This window comes from Pituophis catenifer, unplaced genomic scaffold, assembly GCF_029215685.1.
Source record: "Pituophis catenifer annectens isolate HBS135680 unplaced genomic scaffold, rPitCat1.0.hap2 SCAF_1, whole genome shotgun sequence".
NCBI classification, from domain to species: Eukaryota; Metazoa; Chordata; class Lepidosauria; order Squamata; family Colubridae; genus Pituophis; species Pituophis catenifer.
Genome location: NW_027256881.1, coordinates 88,493,891 through 88,518,130, shown reverse-complemented (window position 1 = coordinate 88,518,130; position 24,240 = coordinate 88,493,891). Strand labels below are relative to the sequence as shown.

Sequence of the window (24,240 nt, the reverse complement as noted above, 5' to 3'; positions counted from 1 at the left end):
TTTGATTTTATTGGGTTTTTAAATTTTGTGTATTTATGTATTTTATTGTTGGCTGTTCACCGCCCTGAGTCCTTCGGGAGTAGGGCGGTATACAAATCAAATAAATAAATAAATAATAAATAAATAAATAAATAAATAAATAAATAAATAAATAAATAAATGTATGATTGCAGCAATGGGGCAACGATCCCTGTCGACTCATACTTTCTCGACTGCCAGACCGATTACAGTGTATTCAGTCCATTCGAACTATTCGGCTTCGCTGGACAGAGTCGATATGGAAGATGCCCTCTCGCTTGCGGGCTCAGATTCTCCATCCGTCTCCTATGTCAGTAGACACTCTGTATCGGAAGAGATGGAGCCTTAGGAACCAGAGTTGTCGGAGGTTGAGGGCTTAGCAACTGTGGCAAGAAAGGTTGTAAGGTGGGGCATGAGCCACGCCAATTGTCTTGCTTAGCAACAGAAATTTTGGCTCCATTGTGGTCGTGAGTTGAGGGCTACCTGTAACCAGGGCATCCAGATGAGGCATTTATTATGCAGTCACCCTGCTTTATTCATGGAATTTTACAGGAGGGGGTGATTAGTTCGATTTTTCTGTTTGTGTTTTTATTTATTTATTAAATTTCTATGCCGCCCATTTCCCCTACAATGGGACTCTGGGTGGCTTATCTATTTTATCATAATACTGCTTCCTCCTCCTCTTGAAAAATCTGCTAAGGCAAGAAATATTCAATTTCTTTGAGTAATTGTGCTTATGATCTTTTGCAGAATCAGATGAGGTTAAAAAAAAAAGGGTGAGGATAGGGGGAAATAATCCAATAGCGTAAAAAATATTACAACCAATTTAATGCTTGTGATTCAAGTGAAGAAGAAAATTGATTGAACCTGAAGCTGAAAGAAAAGAAAAAGGCCTGGCTAATTGCCAATGATCTTTCCCCTGAAGGAAGGGGGAAAAAGCAAAATCCTAAGTATTGGAATGTGCATACGGTACAGGTAATCCTCCACTTATGACCACAATTGAGCCCAATATTTCTGTTGTTAAGTGAGTTTTGACCCATTTTGTGACTTTTCTTGCCACAGAAAATCACTGAATCTTGAATCACTGATTCTTGAACTCTTGAATCACTGAAATTGTTAGTAAGTTAGTAAGACGGTTGTTAAGTGAATCTGGCTTCCCCATTGACTTTGCTTGTCAGAAGGTCACAGAAGGTGATCATGTGACCCCAGGACACTTCAACCATCACAAAAATGAGTCAGTTCTCAAGCACCTGAATTTTGATCATTTGACCATGGGGATGCTGCAACGATCATAAGTGGGGAAAACAATCATAAGTCACTTTTTTTCAATCCCATTGTAACTTCGAACGGTCACTAAATGAACTGTTGTAAGTAGAGGACTACCTGTACTCCATATTCTTACCTGCTCTGCAAAAATTCTTCCTTCCTTTTATCTGGCAGCTATCAGGTAAGACGTTCCCAGACTGCAGTTTGTTCAGAATTCCTGCTTTATTGCCCTGCGAAACTGATTCCATGATACTGGAAACTTTGTTCTACTAGACCCATGATGGCGAACCTATGGCACGCATGCCCAAAGTGGCATATAAAGCCATATCGCCCAGCACATGCGGCCTTGCCTGTTTGTCTTCCGGGTTTATGGCGTGTATGCGCGTGCAATGATCAGCTGTCCTTTGTGCGCGCGGCAGTGCCGAAAACCAGTGTGCACATGCATGCTGGCCAGCTGATTGTCAGGTGCGCATGCGCACCAGAACCCAGAAGTTCGGCTTTTCTGGAGCATGATCCTTTTGTGCACGTGGCAGTGTCAAAAACCGGCCTGTGCATGTGCTCTAGAACCTGGAAGTTCGGCTTTTCTGGAGCGCAGCCCTGACAAATATGCGTGCACATGCGCAACGTTTCCATGCAACCACACCATCTCTGTACTAGACCTTATTAGAGATGGTTAATTTTGATTCTACAATAACAGCCGGTCTATTTTCCTGTACAGCCTGAGTGAAAACAAACTTCTGTGTCAAGACTTGGAAAGTTTTTCCAATCAAGAGGTGCATATTTTCAGAGGAGAAACCTATACAATACAGTGCAAATATACCGCGGGAGGGAATTTGCATCAGGGAAGAAGCTTTTTCTTTCATTTCTTTAAATTTATTCACTTCATTGCAGAAGCTTGTACTTTTTTTTTTTAGGTAGGATGAGCTGAGCACCTCAGGGAACAGATGTTGTGTGCCAACATCTGTCATCTTAAGGTGCAGTGGTGATCAATTCACTTTAATTTTTGTAGAACAGTAGAAGCCACTGATTTACTCTTCACCTCAGGCAGCAAAATAGCTAGGTGTAACCCTGCCTGACGGATTCACAAGCAGGAAATAATGGAAATAGTTATTTCCTACTCTTTGTTCCCACTGTCTCCTGTGTTTCCGCTGACTTTTAGTTCCATTGGCTAATTTGGTTAATAGCCGTGAATGTATCTAAATTTTTTAAAAGCTATGCTGTGATCATTGATATGTTTCATGTGGAATTTTCTTATCTCTAGTTATGCAAGCAAACAACCAGGAAATAGGAAAGGTTGCTATGCGAAATCATTTTTCTAAGCAATGTAGCCCATAGTGCCCATATATTTTGCTAATACGAAGCTTTGGGAAATGGGATACTGTAGAATTACAGGGGGTGCATTTAAAAAAGACTTCTGACAAGTGATCATTTATAAATCAACAATTTACAACTGATAATTTTATATCAAAAATAGCCAAGTTTGGTATTTGGATATAAAACACGATGAGAACAAACAACATAAGCTAGTCAGGAGCATCAAATCACCTTTCAAGTTACTCTTTGGGTTAACATTGTTGAGGACAAGAGGAGGTGGTTTTATTTGATCCATAAACAATTCTAGTGACTAAAGAGAGAAAGCAAAAGAAAGTGTATTCATTTCCAGAATATTCGAAAAGCATCATCTATAGTCTTGTGATTTTCTACAAAGTTTTTGTTAGCAGGAATGGCATTTGCATTGTTTTATTCAGTTTCCAAAGAGGGAATGTAGATACAATATCGAAGGAACATCTAATTTCATTTCCAAACAAATGAGCACACAAATACCTCATACTCATAGTTTTCCGTTGGCTATTGCAATATTCATGCCCCATTTACTCTTGCTGCAAATTTTTTGTGCAAAATGCTTTTTAGGGGGGGAAAAAAGTTAAACCAGAGTTTATGCAACGTGCCAAATACTGTACTTGAGGCAATATATTTATCATCCTACATTAAATGGTTAACAGTATTTCTTTCAGTTTACATTTAGTCTCATTATATTTTGCTTCTTTGGCCCAAAATGGTACTGTATCTCAAATGCATATTCAACTCATATTTCTTTGGTATATTCAGGTATAAAAATGTAGGCATATTAACATTAAACACATAACTCTAAAAGTTAAACATAAGTCTATTTATTTTCCTTCATGAGTGGGCTAAATTTTTTAAATCAAGGATTGTGCCTGGCTTTTGAGTAGCTGGCCAGAGGCTGCACTCCGAAAAGTAGCTGAACCAAGCAGAAGGTAGAGCCAGAACAAAAATTAAATTTGATTCATATCATTATGTGTTCCTCAATAATATCCTGCCCTCTTCTCTATCGAAGTTCTTTGCTTAAGGACTGTCATTGCCTGATTTTGTCCCAAGAGCATTTAGTATTTAATTCTGCAATTGATCTGAATGCAATAACAAAATTGAAAAATATTAGGTGCTATTTAGTGCTTTAATAGTGAAAAAAACCCATTTAACAGTAGGAAAGAAACTACCATACCTAAGAGAAATTGAACAAATGGTTAAGAATATTATATCCCTATTCTCAATATAGTTTCATTATATTAGAATAGAATAACAGAGTTGGAAGGGACCTAGTAGGTCATCTAGTCCAACCCCCTGATCAAGCAGGAGACCTTACACCATTTCTAACAGATGACTGTCCAGTCTCTTCTTAAAAGCTTCCGGTGATGAAGCTCCCTCAGCTTCTGAAGGCATGCTGTTCCATTGGTTGATTGATCTCACTGTCAGAAAATTTCTCCTTATTTCTAGATTGAATTTCTCCTTGATCAATTTCCATCCATTGTTCCATGTCTGGCTTTCAGGTGTTTTGGAAAATAGATTCACCCCCTCCTCTCTATGACAGCCTCCTCAAATATTGGAACACTGCTATCATGTCACCTTTGGTCTTTCTCTTCACTAGAGTAGCCATGCTCAATTCCTGCAATCATTCTTCATATGTTTTAGCCTCCAGCCTCCTAATCATCTTTGTTTATTAGTTTTACACTACCTTGTTTCCTTTTTCTTTGGCCTTATTAGATGGATCCCGGACCTTCCCAGCATTTAACTGGCACAAGAACAGTGTTAGGAACTAAAATATAAGCATTGTTCAACTCCTTTTCCTACTTATTAATGTAGGTCACAGCTTCTGGAGCCTTTGAAGGAAAATGTGAATTAGAGGTTTTGGTATAATTTAAGTTGTAGACATTGAGGAAGGAACATATAGCTAAAGCATAGATTCTGACAACAGAATTAAAACAATTCGTGAAACGAATTGAAAGAACTTTTATTGTTTTTTGTGTCCCCTGACTAATTTGTTGTTGGGAATGTTGATGAGTAGACTGATGATGAATGTCGCAGACCAACACTGTTACAAGCCAAAAGAATAAACCCGTGCCATCCTTACAATGAGAATGGATAATAAAATAGAAAGTACAAAGAGAATTAGTGGATCAGATCGGTAGTAGAGCAGATTAATGATAACCCTGGCAATAGTCTAACCAGGTAATGTAGATGACATACTGTGATGTCTATTGTTGTCAGCTTCTTATATGGGTTAAAAATGAATATGCAGACATGTAAATTCATTAAATTTGTAAAACATGAGCTACTATGACATTCTTTCTTCAGCAGTTGTTCTATAGGAAATAGTTCTCATCTTATTCACAACTCTTAGATAGAAAGAAAATGGTGGTTGGATTACTTGGGTTATTCTTATAGTGTCACTGTCATCAAACATCCTTCCTATTCATTCCAGGTTCTTCTTAATGTTGAATGGAAAAAGAAAGAACTTAATTTTTTTTTGAAAGGATCAAATATTCATACTGAAAGACAGGATGTTTGTATTTTTACAATTTATTATGGTTCTCAAATACAGTTGTGCTGAAGCAGTTATATCAACTGAGGAAAAGTGTTAGATCAGGCGCAGGAACAGAAGACGTGACCAGCTCGATACATGTAACAGCTTTATTTACAATGTAACATGTAAAAGAAGACTGCTGGCGCGCTGCCGGAGCTCTCCTTATATTCGCTCCCGGCAGACGCACCGCCCCGACAGGGATTCAAATCTCCCGCCCGATGGCTGGCAGCCAATCAGGGCAGATGTCCTTATAAGGACATAACACTCCTCCCCCCTTAGTCTGGACTGTCAAATCTCGTCCACAAAAGTCACGTAATCACGCAGGTACGTAGGACGCCTCGGCACCCTAGCTGACCTGCGCAGTCTCACTTGTTCTCCGTCTCCGACCTGGATGGACGGGGCTCTGTCGTCTCCCGGCTCCCTCTCCGGAACCGGGCTTGGTTCGGCTGTCGAGTGAGCGGGGTCACCCCCAGCGCCTCCGGCCGGACCGCAGACCTTGGATGGCTGGTTCTGATGCTCTTCTTCCTGGCCTGTGGATCTGTCGCCTCGTCTCGGTGGCTCGGTTCCGACCCGGGAAGAGCGTCTGAGTCTCGGTACGTCCATCGTTTGCTCCCCCCTGGTCTCCCGGGCGCTGCGGTTCGGTTGCGGTTCGGCCTGGTGCCGGGTGGGTGGTGGTTCTGTTTGGTGCCCTCTGGACCGGCCCGCCGGCTGCGGGTGGTGCTGGCTTGTGTTGCGTTGTCCGACCTCGCAGGGGTGGTGTTGGTCTGCTAGGTCGGGCTGGCGTTGGTCTACCCCGTCTGGTCGGTGGTGGTCGACCTGGTCGGGCTGTTGTTGCGGCACTACCTCTGCGGGGCGGCGGAGGTCTCCCCTGCCGGGGTGGTGCAGGTCTACCTGGCCGGGTTGTTGTCGGCTTTCCCTTCCCCCTAGTCCCTGGTCTACCGTCGGGTGGTGCCTGGGGTCATCCGGGTCGGGGTGTTGTTTCCTGGCTGCCTCTGGAGATGGGCGGGGGTCCCTCTCTCTGGGGAGCCGTGTGCCACCCTTGCCCATGGGTTGCGGGGTGCCCGTCTTGGATGGGTCCCGGTCTACTCGCCTGGGACTGCGGTCTCCTTGGCTGGGCTGGCGTAGGCTGCCGTCACTGGTGGGGTGTGCCGCTCCTCCTTTGGGCAGGTCCCGGTCTACTTGCGGCCTGGGTTGGTGGTCCCTGGCCCTGTAGAGCTGGGTGCCCACCTGGCTGGGTTGGTGTTGCCATCCCCCGTGTGGTTGGCCCCGGTCTACCTCGCTGAACTGCCGACGTGACAGTACCTGGTAGTGTGCTGGGCCGACCTCGTCGGGATGGCGTTGCTCTGCCTCGCCGGGGTGTGGTAGGCCTACCTCGTCGGGGTGTGGTAGGCCTACCTCGCCGGGGTGTGGTAGGCCTACCTCGTCGGGGTGTGGTAGGCCTACCTCGTCGGGGTGTTGTCGGCCTACCTCGTCTGGGTGTTGGAGGCCTACCTCGCCTGGGTGTTGGAGGCCTCCCTCGTCAGGCTGGTTTTCGTGTCCCCCCCCACCTTTTCCGGAGTTGGTCGATGTGACGTCTACAGACCTGTCCATCTTCCAACTCGACGGTGTAGGATTTGGGGCCGGTTGTGCTGGCAATCTTCCCCTTCAGCCACTTAGGAGAGCCGTTGAAATTCAGCGCGAAAACTGAATCTCCGTTGCTGAAGGCGCGAAGCGGGCGGCTGGCGGTTGCGGTCACTTCCGGGCTGTATTGGGGGTGCAGCCGGTCCAAGGGTGACCTCAACCTTCTGCCCATCAGCATTTCGGCCGGGCTCTTGTGGGTGGTGGCATGTGGCGTGATGTGCTGGGTGAGGAGGAAGTTGTCTATGCGTTCCTGCCAGTCTCCCGGGCCCATCTTGGTGAGGGCTTCTTTGGTCAGTCTGACCATACGTTCAGCTTGTCCGTTTCCGGCCGGCCTGTAGGGGGCGGACAGGGCGTGGCGGATGCCCAGTCCTGCCAGGAAGGACTCCATGGCCAGGGATGTGAGCTGGGGGCCGTTGTCCGAGACCAGCACGTCCGGTAGCCCGTGTGTGGCGAAAAGGCGGCGCAGGGCTCGGATCGTCGCTTCTGTTGTGGTAGATGCCATGGGTACCACCTCGAGCCACTTGGAGAAGGCATCTACCACGATGAGGAGGTGTCGCCCCTGCATCGGGCCCGCGAAGTCGATGTGGATCCTCGACCAGGGGTTGCTGGGGGTCTCCCACTTCGCGACTTCGGATTGCGGCGGCGCTGGGCGAACTTCTTGGCATGGGTCACACCTGGAGACCCATTGCTCAATGTCTTTGTCCATGGATGGCCACCAGACGTAACTCCGTGCCAGGGCCTTCATGCGGACGATGCCCGGATGCCCTTTGTGCAGAGTCTCTAGCGTCCGCCGTTGCAGAGTGCTTGGGATCAGCACCCTGTCTCCCCATAGCAGACAGCCCTTTATGGTGGACAGCTCCTTCTGTTTTCTGGCAAACGGGCTGAACTTTTCCTCTGGCTTTTCCGATGGCCACCCTCTGAGGACCCAGGACTTCACTTGGCGGAGTGTGGGGTCCTTTTGCGTGTGAACGGCCACATCTGCGGATGACACCGGGCAGCTGGCGTCGTCATCAATATGGAATAGGTGGAGCGTGGGGGCTGGGTCTTCGACTGGATTTTTCGACGGGCATCTGCTGAGCGCGTCGGCATTTCCTATGGCTGTGCCTGGCTGGTGCACGAGCCGGTAGGAGTAGCCGGCTAGGAAGATGGCCCATCTCGTCATCCGTGGAGACATGAAGGTCGGGGTGGGTTGGTCGCCTGCGAGGAGTCCCAGGAGTGGCTTGTGATCGGTGACTATGGTGAAACGTCTTCCATAGAGGTATTCATGGAAGCGCTTCACTCCAGCCACGATGGCCAGGGCTTCTTTGTCCAGCTGACTGTAGTTCCGTTCTGCGCCGGACATGGTCTTCGAGAAATAGGCGATGGGGGCTTCCGTGCCGTTGGGCAGTTCGTGGCTGAGGACTGCCCCCACCCCATACGGCGACGCATCACAGGTCAGCTTTATGGGCAGCGTCTCACTGTATTGAATGAGGACGCTTTTGGACGTCAATAGTCCCTTGATGGCCCGGAACGCTGCTTCCTCTTCCTGGCCCCACTTCCAGGAAGCCGATTTCCCCAGCAGGCGGTGGAGTGGCTCAGCAACTGTGGCTTTCTGTTTTAAGAAAATGGCGTAGAAGTTGAGCAACCCAAGGAAAGCCTGAAGCTCCGTTTTGTTTTTTGGGCTTGGAGCTTCATGGATTGCTTCCACTTTTGATTTGGTGGGGTGGATGCCCGTGCTGTCGATGAGGTAGCCCAGGAACTCGACTTCCTGTACTCCAATGATGCACTTGTCCCGCCTGACTCTCAAGCCCTTGGCCTTGAACTGCTGCAGGACGAGCCTGAGCCTCTCAAGGAGTTGAGCTCTTGAGTCACCGGAGATGAGCACGTCATCGAAATAGGGCACCACCCCTGGAACGCCTTGGAGAAGGCGTTCCATCATAGATTGGAAGATGCCGGGGGCAGCGCTGACTCCAAATTGGAGGCGGTTACATTTGAATGCCCCCCTGTGCGTGACAATTGTTTGTGCCTCCGCCATTTTTTCATCCACTGGCAGTTGCTGGTAAGCCTGGGCCAGGTCCAGTTTCGCGAAAATTGAGCCAGACCCCAGGGAATGCAACAGGTGTTGCACCACTGGGACTGGGTATGCGCTTTGTGCCAACGCCTTGTTGATGGTACAACGGTAGTCGGCGCAGATGCGCACAGACCCATCATGCTTCAGTGGGGTCACAATGGGGGTTTCCCATGAAGCATGATCGATCGGTTCCAGGACGCCCTGGGCGATCAGCTTATCCAGCTGTTCATCTACTTTGGGCCGCAGGGCAAACGGAACTCGGTGGGGCTTAAGCCTAATTGGGGTGATTCCCTTGTCCAGATTAAAGGAAATTGGCCTCCCCACAAATTTCCCCAGCTTACCATCGAAGACTTCCTTGAACTCTTCGATGATGGTGTCGAGTTCGTCCCTGTGGATCTCGTGGATGCCCTGAATTGAAAGTCCCAGCGGCTTAAACCACTCCACGCCTAACAAGTTCGGTCGGCTGTGCTGCACGATGGTGATGGGCAGCTTTCCGTTGAAGTCGTTGTACTTCACGTGGATGGTGGCTCTGCCCAGGATTTCGACGGGGTTTCCATTGAAGTCCACAAGCCTCGCCTTCGGGGTTTTCAGCTGGGCCTTTTTGTAGGAGGGCTTCAGCTGCTGTAGGTGCTGCCAGTCCATGATGGAGTAGGCGGATCCGGAGTCTACCTCCATCTTGCACGGTGCCCCCTCTGCTATCAGTGTCACGTGGAACTTGGTGGTCCCCTCGTCGCTTGTGTGAGCGATGGTAGTCTGGTGCACCGTTTTGCTTCGGGGATAGTCTTCCTCCCCGCGCCGGGACTGGTTTGAGGACCGTTTGGATGTCCTCTGGTTGTCTTTGCGATTCTCCCGGAATCGTGGTCTGGGCGGTTCCGGGGCTGGATCGGTGGCTCTGCAGGCCTCTGCGATGTGCCCCCTCTTCAGGCATCGGCGGCAGGTCGCGTCCCTCCATCTGCAGGTCGCCCTGGGGTGGTCGCCTCTGCAGCTGCCGCATCGTTCTCCCCGGTCGCCATGCTGTGGGTTTTCCCGCCTGGGGGGGCGGGAAACCTTGTGGACGGCCATTTCCTCATCCGACTCGGATTGAGTGGTTGCCTCGTCTGATGAGGTCAGGCCCGACTTGTGGATCTTATGGATCCCTCTTGCCTTTACCATCGCGGCGGCTGCTTGCTCAGACGTTTCAGCCGCTGTTGCTTCATCGAGGACGTCTTTGAGCGGGATCCTCTTCCGGCTGAGGAACTTCTTCTGCAGCCCCACATCTCGCATCCCAAACACAACGCGGTCTCGGATTGCGTTATCGACGTTGTCGAACTCGCAGTTGGCAGCGATCTGGCGAAGCGCTGCCACGAATTCCTTGATGGATTCACCTTCCCGCTGATTTCTTTGTTGGAAGGTGAACCTGTTTGCGATGGGGGTGCCTGTCGGTGCATAGTGCTCCTGTAGGACTTCCTGCAGGTCGTTCCAGGACATCTCCTCAATGTCCCTGGGTGCCACGAGGTCGATCGCCATCTCTAGGACGTCCGATCCGCAATGAGCCAGGAAGAGGGCTCTTTTCCTCTCATCGTCGAGGTTCTGGTAGCCATTACCTCGCAGGAATTGCCGGAATCGGACCATGTATGACCTCCACTTCTCCCGGGATGGGTCGAACGGGTTCAGCGCGGTCATCGGGGCTTGCGGGGTAGCCATTCTGGAAGTCGCTGTGGTGTAGTGACTTCAGCTCGGTGGGCGATCGTGCCTTGAGTCTTTCTCAGGTTCTCTTCTCTAGTCCTTCGTCGCCAGTGTTAGATCAGGCGCAGGAACAGAAGACGTGACCAGCTCGATACATGTAACAGCTTTATTTACAATGTAACATGTAAAAGAAGACTGCTGGCGCGCTGCCGGAGCTCTCCTTATATTCGCTCCCGGCAGACGCACCGCCCCTGACAGGGATTCAAATCTCCCGCCCGATGGCTGGCAGCCAATCAGGGCGGATGTCCTTATAAGGACATAACAAAAAGTACAGCAGCAGTGGTACAGGATCACTGCAGGGAGCAGTTCTGACTGAGATCTACGTTGATATGACCACTATTTTGTAAACTAGTGTGTTGGGATTCAACTTCAAGTCCAAGAAGTTCCAACCATCTTGACTACTACCAGGAGATTCTGGGAGCTATAGCTCCAACAAATCCAGAAGAAACTAGACTTCATAGATGCTTAGGACTGGGAGTCAAAAAAGTCAAGATAGTGGCCACGGTCATGCTATTGAAGCCCTAATCTTTTTGTGTATAGTGTATATAACAAAGGGGCAGAGATTTGGTCATGTGACCACAGCTGCCATCTTGATCTTTTCTGTCCCATAGGCATCCATGCTCGGCTGTTATGGCTGCCATAGGGGAGTCAACATCTTTAATAGCATTCACTGTTATAGTAGACTATGAGTGATGCGTAGTTATAGTCTGTAAAAGATTTTTTTAAATGTATCAGTCCAAAATCATTAAAAAATGGGGGAACAGGAAAGATAGAGTTCAAAGCATTATTGAATCTTTTTTTGCCAGTTCAATTCATTGAAATTATATATGTCACTTCAACTCACTGAGCTTATATATGCTTTGTTGTATGCTGATATAAGACATTTATCAGCTTGGCATTTCCTTGTGATAAAACATGACTGAGTCTTTTTTTCGTATAAAGAAAACTATACTGAAAATTTGGAAATTAGCAATTTCTAAAAAAGCAGCATCAATGGGAAATCATGAAGTTGGGATATATGCGGCTTTGGCATAATGCGTGGCAGTTTATAACTAATGGCTTATGTTTTAGTGATATGTGCAGACTAAACCACTGTGACATAGTGGGCTTATTCAAAACATATTAACAACTCATCTGTCACCATTTACAAACCATGTGTCTTACCATGATCATCTGGGGTAAAACATATATGTTACGGATCATCAATTGCTTCTTATGTCATTAATCTTTCTCACTTCATGCAACAAGTTTCAGAAAAATCCATTACTTTTGGTGGAGCCAGAATGATTGCTGATAGCTTTGTGAGCAATAGGTTAAAAAAAATCTTTTCATTTGAACACTTTTTAAATTCTCAGTTCCCACCCCATCTCAACTCCTGATATTTCAAATCAATTTAGGAGCAACCAACCATATTTTATGATGATGGTAGAGAAGAGAAATGATCCTTGTTATTTCTTGCCATCTATTTACATGGCCGTTTTAATTACAGGTTGAATTATCTTAAAGTGGGATCCAATTTCAAATCATGTGAATATTGTTGGCTGTAGAGTATCTAAGTCAGCTTGTTTGCATATGTATTTATATTCCACCTTTATTATTTTTTATTTTTATAATTATAAATATTTTATTTTTATAAATAACTCAAGACAGAGAACATATCTGATACTCCCTTCTCCTCCTATTTGTCCCATAACAACCACCACCCTGTGAGGAACTGATAGAGAAAGTGTGACTGACCAAATTCACCCAGCCAGTTTTCATGCCTAAAATGGGACTGGAACTCTCATTCTCAGCCAACCTCCATCCTCTAAGCTTGTTGGCTGTCTTTAGAGAATAACAGAAACATTGTCAACACATTGATATTGAAAAAAATGAAAAAAAAAACCCTTTTCCTCATATATTCTCAGAGTGTCCTTACACAGTCAAATTCCAACTGTACTGGGAAGGTTGGGCAGGTCACCCACCTACCATATCATCTGGAAGAAAAGTCAATCTGACATTGGTCCGAGATAAGTGCAGCAAAGTAATTCAGATCCAAGGCTGTTGGGTCCCTCTGTCCTGGAATTTCCTGTATGGACAGAGCTGGGAGTAACATCAAACATTTTAAAAGCAATGACATTTGCACCAAAGTTGAACACAACAGGAATACAGCCATGTGTTTTATGAATGGATCAGCACATCTGAAATACTACACAGTATAATTGTTTTCTTTCTTCTAAACCTCTTTGTTCAAAGGATCAGGATATCCTGGCGCTAACCACTGCTGGAAAATAATATAATTGCAACAATGGTATAATACTTAAGAAGGATTTCACTTTTTATGCCAGTTCTGTGTTAAAATGTTTAGGTAAAACATGAGTATATTCAAGGAACTATTAAAGCTATTTAATTATTTAAAACTCTTCAAGAAACACTTTAGCAAATAAATGAGAAACACTTAATAATACACCCTTTTTTTTTCAGGTAGAGATGCTAAAGGTGCTTGGACCTCATGCTGTGACTGATGATTATTTTGGCATCAGTAAAATAGATGTGTGTGTGTGTTCCAATTTTTAAAACACAAGGATGTTAAAATTCAGTCCACTCTGTTTTCCTTCTTCTTCTATGAATGAAGTTCCTGTTTATTTTCAAGTGTATTTTTTTAGAAATGATACTAAGTTTAATATTAACCTGTGTGGAAACTAAAAGTTAAACCATGAAACTCGGAAGTCAAAGTCAAAGTTAATCTCATTTTTAATTATTTGTAAAACCATATTGAAAGAAAGAAAAAAAGAACTGATTAGTTCACTCTTCCTAGAAAAAGCATAAGCAACAGAGCAATTTATCTGATCACCTTCCCAGAAAGTTCTACAGCCTAGAACAGTGATGGTGAACCTTTTCATTATGGGTGTCAGCACATGCTGACACCCATAATGCAATGCCCCCCGGTAGGCTCTGCCCCCCATGCTCCCCGCGCATGTGTGCGCGACCCCTGTTTGGTGCTAGCAGGCCTCCCTGAAGCCTCCTGGGACCAAAAACAGGGTGCGGCGGGGTGCTGCACCCCTCACCCCCCCTGCACATGCACATGTGACCTCCCACCCTGGCACATGCTCATACGATCCCCCCCACCTCTCATGCATGTGCGCACATCTCTTGGCAGAGACCCAAAAATTAGCTGGCCAGCGGAAGGCACGTGAGCATGCGCGGTGGACCTGGGCGACAGCTCATGTTCCCGTAGAGATGGCTCTGTGTGCCACCTGTGGCACATGTGCCATAGATTCTCCATGATGGGCCTACTGTAGAATGAGCAATCCAGAAGTTCTTTCTATAAACCTGGAGATACCTTTCTGATACCGTAGTAGCAGGACAAATAAAATTGGTTTACTGCAATCTGAAGTGGCATGTTTAGAAGAGAGATTGTTGCTTGAATAATCCTGATCCCCAATCACAGAGAGTTGGATCTATCAAGCAATTTCACTAGAAATAGGTTGGTGCTTTGTTTTAAGCAAGTTTTAATAGATTCACTGTAGCTTTCTGGACTAAACAAAAGTTCAGAATACTTTTCACTGATAATCTTTTGGTCATTTTTTTATTAAACAAGAGTAACAATTATTAAGAAACGTGTTGTGGATTTCATCCTTCCAAGAACCATGTCCACATGTTTCAGGCTGGACAAGTTGAAAATTATTCTTTATAGCTTGATAGGAGAAGTTGTTTCAACTAGACTTTTCAGTTGGAATCATTTCCATTTGGAATCATTTCAAGATTTTATGTGAACACTTCACTTGGTATGATTTAGAATATTTTATTTTCATGGCCCAGAAGTTGGATCATTCTGTTGTAAGACAATGGTGGCAAAGCTGCGTGAATAGAGATCCTTACCTGAATTTGCTTCTGTTCAGGAAGACTTCAGCGGTGAGAAGGCATTTTTTTCCCTTGTTCTAATTTTTTTTTTTACAGTTTTTTCATAAGATCTTACTGCAAGGTATGATTTTTCACCTGCTGGTTGACCTAGGCATCTTCCCAATTTCTCTTGTCTTCAATTTTTTCCCCTTTTTAGAAATGGAACTTTAAGTTCAAAACAAATCCAAAACACTGAATCCTGTGGCTTTCCTGATTCATTTCATTCACAGTTCATTCTGGAATGTGAATCAGTGCTATTTCCTGTCCAGCTGAAGAGCAGTTAAGGTTACCAACTAGCTAATCCTCTGCACTTCAGACTTGCTGCGACTGAAAACCAAACAACTAGGAAGCGAGAAAAAGAAAGGGGGGGGCGGGTTTAGAGACTTTTAGAATTGTACTACTTTGTGTAGAAATTCAAACACAGCTGCCTTAATATTCCCATCCTGGAGCAGTTGGTAGATGTTTTGGGAAATGGCTGTAAGGACTTGTCAAGCTAAAACGAGGTAAATTTAAGCTGGTGTTGCTGGATGGCTCAAAATTCTCTACCCCACTCTTCCAGCCCAAAAATATTGCACAGCAGAAGTTGGCAAAACTTTGGTTTCTAAAACCAACAGCTGCTCACATCCTTATGCCTAATTATCGCAGGGCTTGGTAAATAAAAGCTTCCCTGTGGATGTAATTGCATTTGCCTGGTAGTCTTAGCTGACATGGGGCAGGGCCAGGGAAGAGAAGACGAGAAGCAAAAGAAAACATTCCTCTAGTTTGGATTTTTCTTCTTCTGAGACTAGCTGTAGGCTGGGTTTAATCAAACACGGTTAACTCAAAACTTTAGAGGGAGGGAAAGGGGAAAAGGAGAACATTTGCATGCAGTTGAGGAGGAACAGCTTTGGAACCAGTCATGACTTGGAGACTCTTTGAAAGATAAATTTCAAGCAGAATTTGTTGATTCAACTTTAGGAGCAACAAGACTACTGTAAGTTTAGAGAAACTGTTAGAGACAGCTGGTTAAAGGATGTTTGGTGCTTCTACCCCTCTTGGAATTTAAAGGCAATTTTCGTCTTCTGAAGAAGCATCCATCTTTTTGAGAATGCCTGTGCTGAATAGGTTTTTCAGTGTGTCGGACAAAGGTAGGCAGTGGGGGATTGACGAAGATCGGATGCCCTTGTCTGCCGAGACCCTGCCTGTCTGTCAACAGGGAATTCTATCTTGGGGTTTGCCTGAAAAGTTCAGAATCATAAAGCTGATTTGGAAATCCAAAAATGAGCTTGCAGAGACGAAGAGGAGAGGAGTTCCGGAAAGTGGAGGGAGTACTCATGTTTTATCAGGTAAGTTTAAAATGTGCAATCAAAATTATGTTGGCATGGCTTTAATAATAGGCTTGGCTTGTCCTCTCTGCAAATTCCTCCTCCACAAAAAAACCCCCCTGATATATTTGATTGTTTACTGTTTAAACCTGTGATGTAGATGAACTATACATATTCATTCTCCATTAGGGGCTAAGAGCATTGAAGGCTCTTGTGGGTTTACCATATTTACTTAAATTATATAAGACAGCATTCAAAGTCAACTTCCTTGCTGAGTCATCAATGAAGAATCAGTATTTTGTGTTCTCATAAAACTTTTATCTTATGCCACTTTCTTTAAAATACTCCCTAATGCATGTAGCAAGACTTCTTCTCAGTGAAAACGCAAGCAATTGTTCTGTTAATTAACATGTTAAGAGATTAGTGCATAAATTTTGAATAGCATATTAAGAGCTACAAATGTCCTAAATCCTAAAAGTGACAGAATCAGCTTTGGTGATTATTTCCCAGCATTGGAAGCTTGTTCCCTCCAACCAAAACCTTAATGAGCTCCTGAACTAACAAAGATAACGAGCAAACAAAAATTTAGTAATTGGAGGATTAAAGGGGAAATATAATGGAATCAAATTAATTTTAAAAATCTCTGGTAACAATATAGCAAAATTAAGTATGTGTTTAACTTATTTCTGCTGCAATTAGTACCAGAATAATCAACATTTCCTAGATTATATTCAGTTTTTTTAGTTACTTGTTTGTATATGTTTGTATATGTTACTTGTTTGTATATGTGAATTATGTCCAAATAAATACTTTGGAATCAAAATCACTTTTTTGTAAATCAGTGGGAATTTAGGCATCTCTGTATCTGCATTAGTGCCTAGTTAAATATCTATAATGGTTTTTCTCATTGTTTTTCTTTATGGTGTTATTTAAAAATAAATTAGTTAACTTTGTGCTTTCCTTATTTTAGGCTGATATTTAATACAGAGAGAAAGAAATAGAAAGATTCAGAAATATTTGAAAAGTGAAATGAATCTGTATCATTAAGGCAAATGCATTCTGACCATTTTCATTAGTAAATACTAATGAAGTGTTTACTTCATTTGTCAACGAAGTTATAATATTACAAAACTAATATTCATTTTCATACTCTATTAATGTTATAGGTAAAAACTGAGTTTGAGATTCAGTTCTCATGGCATTTTTATTTAAGTCTGCTACGCTTGGTTTAATGCTCTCACACTGCAGAGGCCATAGGAAGAGAAAAAGGAAATGAACAACAACAAAAAGCATCACAAGTTCATTTATTTATTTATTTATTTATTTATTTATTTATTTATTTATTTATTTATTTATTATATTTCTATACCGCCTTTCTCCCGTAGGACTCAAGGCGGTGTACAGTCAAGAAAAAATATAGATACACAAACATCATAAAATTGCTAATTAAAATTATTATTATAACATAGTTTGGCCCAATTAAATAGAACCCAAAATTAGATAACATTTTAAAAACATTCACATGTTCATATGTTTAGCCCTGCCTGTTGGAACATCAGGGTCTTGAGGGCACGGCAGAAAGCACGGAGATCAGGGATATTTCATATCTCAGGGGGCAGTTCATTCCAAAGGATTGGAGCCCTCACAGAGAAGGCCCTCCCCCTGGGAGTCGCCAGTCGGCATAATTTGACTGACAGTACCCTGAGTAGTCCCTCCCTGTGAGAACGAACTGGTCAGTGGGAGGCTATTGGTGGCAAAAGACGGTCTCATAGGTACCCAGGTCCTAAGCCATGGAGCACTTTAAAGGTGATGACTAACACCTTGAATCGCACCCAGAAGACCACCGGGAGCCAGTGCAGCTCGCGTAGGAGAGGTGTTACATGGACACAACGAGCTGCGCCCATAATAATCCGCGTGGCTACATTCTGCCCAGGTGTCTTCTCAATTTATTCTTGCCCTAGTGACTTTGACAATGTTCATATTTTCAATTTGTACAAGTTATATGCCCGTATACACATTATTGGAAATGCTCTTTGAATATTTTACTTAATAGCAATACTGAGACTTGTCTTTTTTTTTTTTTTTTTTGCATCTCTACACATTAACCATAAATATTAGGGTTTTATGAATTTTTGCAGGAATTAATCTAGAATCTGCTACTTTTGATTCTGTGCATTCCTATTTATTGTTTAATAATATGTTGCAATGTTTACAAAGTGTCTAAATACAAAGCGTTCAGAAAGGAATTAGAAGGAGGCAATCCACATGAAGTTATGGCCAGTCATGGGATCTTGCTTTTTGAATACAGTAACCAGAATTCCTTTCAAAACTGATTGCAGGAGGATTGGAGAGCAACATACCGGTAAAAGCAGGGGTAAAATCCAGCAGGTTCTGACAGGTTCTGGAAAACCGGTAACGGAAATTTTGAGTAGTTCGGAGAACCGGTAGCAGAAATTTTGAGTAGTTTGGAGAACCAGCAAATGCCACCTCTGGCTGGCCCCAGAGTGGGGTGGGAATGGAGATTTTGCAATATTCTTCCCCTGCCACACCCACCAAGCCACGCCCACAGAACCGGTAGTAAAAAAAAAATTGGATTTCACCACTGGGTAAAAGGGTGCTTTTCAACCATATAGGAAGAATGTCTTTGAAAGATACAAGATGAGGTTAGGAATGTAGGTGTTGCTTTGGAAATTTGGATTACTGTTTCACATCATATAGTGTTGAATGTAGAAGAAATGACTAGCTGGAGAGCCATAGCCAAGCAGCAGCTGGACTTTCACATTAGTAATCAGCATGGAGTGGAATAGCAGTGGAGGAAATGAAAGGTGAATGTGTACATGCACACATACACATACACAACCACAAACACAGAGACAGGCGATAAAGGATAGAAAAATGTCAAGCTCCAAAGGGGAAAAAAATACCATGTGCATTTCCAATCTGGAAACAATTTATATTTAAATGATACTAAATTAGAAGGTTAGAAAGGGAAAACGAGCTGTATATGATTTCTAAAGTAATTTGGGTAGGGAGGGGACAAGGAAAACCAAACAAGATTTTAAAGTTTTGTGGGGCAATTAGCTGAATGTGCTGTGGAATAGACCTCAGTCAGAAAGGCATAAAGCAATCCTGCATCAACCACATTTTGTGGGCAAATGATACTGGAAAATATGGGGAGAACTACCAGGGCAGGAAAAATAATATTGCCATCTCTTCCTGTTAATTCAATAGAACACCGTTCTCTCTGGGGCTTCTAATGTCTTTTTTACGCTTGGAATAAAAGTATATTCAAATGAAGAGGGGGTGTAGTATGAGGAAATATGGTATTTAGTAAATAGTGATATTTTATTTTCTAAGATGCTAGAAAGGTTATTGGGTTATTGGAAAAAGTAAAAATATTAATAAATTCCAAAGACATCAAATAACTGGTCGCAGAGATATTTCAAGATATTTTTTATATCCATATGGGTAGGTGAATGTTTACTATAGAGAATACAGGAACAGTTCTAACTATTCAAGAACTATCAGATGCTTTCAATAAATGTGACTTCATCATAATTTCCTGATTAGAATCAGCAAATATCAGGACAGGTTAAGAATCGCTTGGATTTGTGTATGAATTAATTCCTTTTCATATCCTTTCTTAAGTGTAATCTTAATTTTCTTAACTGTTTTACATTAAATCTTGGCATTAAATTCTCATTTCCCCAATACTTGCAATGTTCGTTTTCTGCCACCAGCTTAGCCACCCTTTTTTCACTATACTGTGTTGGGATTCTACTCTTTCTGTTCACTTTTCCCATGCAATCTGCATCCTTAAAGTTATAACTTACTTTTTTATAGCCCAGAGAAATGCCACAAGAGAGTTTTTTTTGGTGGGGGGGCAGGGGTGTTGGTTGCCTTAGGCCAATACAGCTATTCTCTGTCATAAAACAGTGCAGAGAAACATTGACGTCAAAGAAAGATATCTTCAAGGAAATAATAGAATAATAGAAGGCTTATGGAAACATCAATATTTTTAAAAAATCATTTGAATTATATTAAACTCAACATCTCCCAAGCCTTTCATTTTCATGAGGTGCTTAGGGTCAAAGAAACAGTTTATAGAATAGAATAACAGAATTGGAAGGGACTTTGGAGGTCTTCTAGTCCAACCTCCTGCTCAGATAGAAAACCCTATACCATTTCAGAAAAATGGCTGTCCAATCTCTTCTTCAAAACTTCCAGTTTTGGAGGCAAGTTGTTCCACTGATTAATTGCCTCTCTCCCCCGTAACAATACTCCTAGACAAGACAGTTCATATTTGAGCAACTGGAACTGCCACACAAGGAGGTCAGTGCATTGCAGCACAAAGGAACAGGGCAGCCTCACTTAAGGGGATCCTTTACAAAGACTTTTTTTGGAAGCTAATCACCTTCAAAGCTCGGCACAACCTTAGTATTAATTCAAACATACTGCATAGTTGTGTTCTTCTAAATCCAGAACTATGAACCCTTAATTCATAATACACATAGTCCTTGATTTAAAACAGTTTGTTTAGTAACTGGCTCCCGGTGGTCTTCCAGGTGCGCTTCAAGGTTTTGGTTACTACCTTTAAAGCGCTCCATGGCTTAGGACCCGGGTACTTGCGGGACCGCCTACTACCACCAATAGCCTCCCACCGGCCGGTACGCTCCCATAGAGAGGGGCTCCTCCGGGTGCCATCAGCCAAACAATGCCGACTGGCGGCCCCCAGGGGGAGAGCCTTCTCTGTGGGGGCACCTACTATCTGGAACGAGCTCCCCCCAGAGATACGGAGGATCCCGGATCTGCGCACCTTCCGCCGCGCCTTAAAGACCTTACTATTTCACCAGGCCGGCCTGGCCTAATTTTCCCCCTCTTTTATAAAAGATTTTTAAAATTTTAAATATCTTTTAGTATTTATATATTCAATTTTAAATTGGTTTTAAAAGTTTGGGGTTTTTTCAGGGCCAAAATTATTTAATTTGATTTTATTCTATTTTTTAAATTTTGTATTGTATGTGTTTTTATTGTTTGGCTGTGCACCGCCCTGAGTCCTTCGGGAGTAGGGCGGTATAGAAATCTAATAAATAAAATAAATAAATAAATAAATAAAATAACTCTTCAAAGTTAAAATAGTAAAGTGGTAACCATTCAATGGCAAACCATTCAACGTTACAATGTTTTTCACAGTTACAACCTTGGCAGCATCTCCATGATCATGTGATCAAAAATCAGAAGGTTGGCAACTGGTTCATATTTATGACTATTTCTGTGTCCGAAGGTCATGTGATCACCTTTTGCAACTTTCTGAAAAGCAAAATCAATGAGGAAGACAGATTCACTTAACAACTGGGTTACTAACTTATCAATGGCAGTGATTCACTTACCAACTGAGGCAAGAAGAGTTGTAAAATGGAGCAAAACACACTTAACAAATGTCTCACTTAACAACAGAACATTTTGGGCTAATACATTACAGGTGGTAAGCCTAATAATTTGTGGGAGCTAAAGCAATATGCAATACCTGGAACACATATGAATACAAGGGAAATGTGCTAAATGTTATCACTGTTGTACCATGTATACTGGGATCAATTGTGAGTAGATTAACAGCAGAATGGCTACTCCACCAGCTGGTTAATGAGATGCTAACTTTACCTCTTCTGATAAGAATTTTGCTGCATTTCTGGGTTTAAAAATACATCCATGGAAATATATCTTGTTTAGATGTTACTGATTATTACATGACATATTAATAAAATCCAAATATTGATCAAATCAACCATCTAAAATGGTTCAACTGTGTCATCTAATCCAGTTGCCTTGCTATTATTGAAAATATTTCTTCAACTATGTTTCACTTGAAACATTCTGGTGTTCTTCCTCTATTTACAGCCCTTCCAATGTTACATTATCCACAAAATTTGAATATCTGGAAATATGTGAGAACGAGTAAATTTTAAAAATTGTCCATCCCTATTAAATTACTAGGATTGTCTACTGTATGAGAAGTTTCCATCTGTTGTAGACAGATTCCAGATGTAGCCCTTTAAATGTGCATGTTCGTAACTACTGTATTGTTCTCCGTTTCTTATTGCATATCTTAAATAATTTTTTGCGATGCAAAAGTGAATGGCTGAATTAAAATGAAAAGTCTTATTAATAATCCTTTGGTGAAGGATACCTAAGGACGAACCAATCTCTCAATTCACCAGAAAATAAGGTTCACAAACAGGTTCACAGGCTTTAAAGAATTGACTAATAAAACTATTGATCGGAGAAAAGAATTTAGATTCTGCACATCTGTCATTAATTGGGGAACTAAAGCTAAAAATTATAAAGATGAGATTAATCCGAGATTAGTTAGTCCATTCATACCCACCCACCCCCAAAAAAGATAACTCACATTTCAAAACATAGGTGATTGGATACTAATAAGGTGGAATTCCATTAGACTGAATTGGGGCTGGGAGGCAGAATCCATTAAGCTTATATTTAATGCAAACCAACCAAAATCATACTATTTGAATCTACAAATAAACAAAAATACATCTCTATGTGTTGTATTTTCCGTTTATCGAACTATAACGCAAATTTGGAAACAAAAATTATGTTTAAAATGAAAATTGTAGCTCAATTCAGTTCAAAATGTTGTCTGTTGAAAACTGTTTGCATATAATTCATGTTCAAGGAAAAGTGCCTTCAAAGTTATAGATATTAGTTCATTTTTAAAAAAATCATGTATATATGAAAATGGGACAAAACTGAGCTATAAATTTTTTTAAAAAAAACTGGTCAAAAAAGGAAAAACTGAGTAAAATTCTCGTTTTTACTTGATCTTAGATTGAATCCAATCTGTTTTTTTTTTTTTTAAATTTGATTTATATGCTGCCCTTCTCCGGAGACTCAGGGCGGCTTACAATGCGCTAAGCAATAGCCTTCATCCTTTTGTATATTTATACAAAGTCAGCTTATTGCCCCCACAACTGGGTCCTCAATTGACCTACCTTAGAAAGGATGGAAGGCTGAGTCAACCTTGAGCCTTGGCGAGATTCGAACCTGCAGCAATTGCAGGCAGCTGGTCTTAATAACCAGCTTAATAACAGGGTGCCTTAGACCACTGTACTACCAAGGCTCTTAGTTTCAGATGAAATTCAGTGTTCTTAAACACAAAATAAAATTTGTTCATTGATTTGTTTAAATCTGGTATATTTGTTCTAGGCTCAGTGATTATTATAACTATTGCCCATTTTTCTCATTCTCTCTTGCCTTTGTATTAAATTATTAGACTTCTGTATCCACAACACAGGGACATGCACACTCATTTAAAGAGCTATTATATACAGTATATAGTAACAATGCAGAAATGTCTACTTCCACATCAGGAAGATGCCATCAGGAAGTGATATGTCTCCCTTTGTTCTCATAGATCTTTTAACAACTTCACTGCATGAATGTTTCTCAAAATTGCAACACAAAAAATGTAGCTTTTTTTCGCCCTGAGTCTCCGGAGAGGGGTGGCATATAAATTTAATAAATAAATAAATTTAATAAATAAATAAATGACTGAACAAAGAGGATTGAGGGATATATTTTTTTTTGGCCTAAGGATACAGCATACTTACCATAGGCTTGTTCTACAACAAAGAAGGACAACCTGGAGTTCTAAGGATGCAAGCGACTGTCAGACCTTTTTGTGCGTATTTTTGAAGAATCCTCTGACCAATGTTCTTGAATATGTTGACATAATTTCTTACCGTTTTTGTGGCAGGAAACAATCCAAAAAAATGTAGTCTAAGCCCAAAGAGAAGAGAATGATAAAACACCAGCCAATCATGGGAATCATGCACAGAAAAGCTTGGTCTCTTCACTTGGCATCATCACCCTGCCTATTACATTAGCCCTTGCCACCAAAAAACATTAAGTGAAGACCCTAGCATGTATGGCCAATGAAGCAGGATAAAGACTTCCTAGTTATTTGCTGAAAGTTGGGTAACAAAGCGTGCAGAACAGCCACTGCTAATTTTGTCCTCATGTTTCTTGACCACGTTCACTACCCAGACCTCACAAGCCTTTTACTAATATTTCTGTAGGCTCTGTGTCCCTAGAAATATTCTTACATCTGGCTTTGCTTATGGTGAAATTATATGGTTTGGGAAAGGTCAAATTACTACAGCATTGATGGGAAGTGTATCCACTATATTTAGATACCCTGTCACGTACTCTCGTGTGCAGAAGCACACATTATGTACTTCGTGAACAGCATGCGTCATTGAAACCAAATAGTAAAAATCTGCAAGTAATCAACCTACAGAACCTAATATACAAATATTGTTTCGAAAATACCGTTTTTATTTCCACCTATATAATATGAAGTGGCTCACTTTGAGTAAAGTATCAAATGTAATTGATAAATCGTCGTAAAATACTGTACAAGGATGTTAGCATTGCTTGATACATATGAATTAAGTGATCTGAGAATATTGTTT

General features: G+C 42.4%; 1 protein-coding gene across 2 annotated transcripts in view; it reads left to right on the top strand.

Moving 5' to 3' along the window:
* Window positions 1-15,531: 15,531 nt before the first annotated feature.
* Window positions 15,532-24,240, top strand: part of PDE7B (phosphodiesterase 7B) — an 80,781-nt gene continuing 72,072 nt past the window's right edge. For both annotated transcript variants that reach the window (XM_070952356.1, XM_070952349.1), the window contains exon 1: window positions 15,532-15,769. In XM_070952356.1, the coding sequence (XP_070808457.1) occupies window positions 15,532-15,769 (238 nt within the window). The remainder of the gene's footprint in view (window positions 15,770-24,240) is intronic.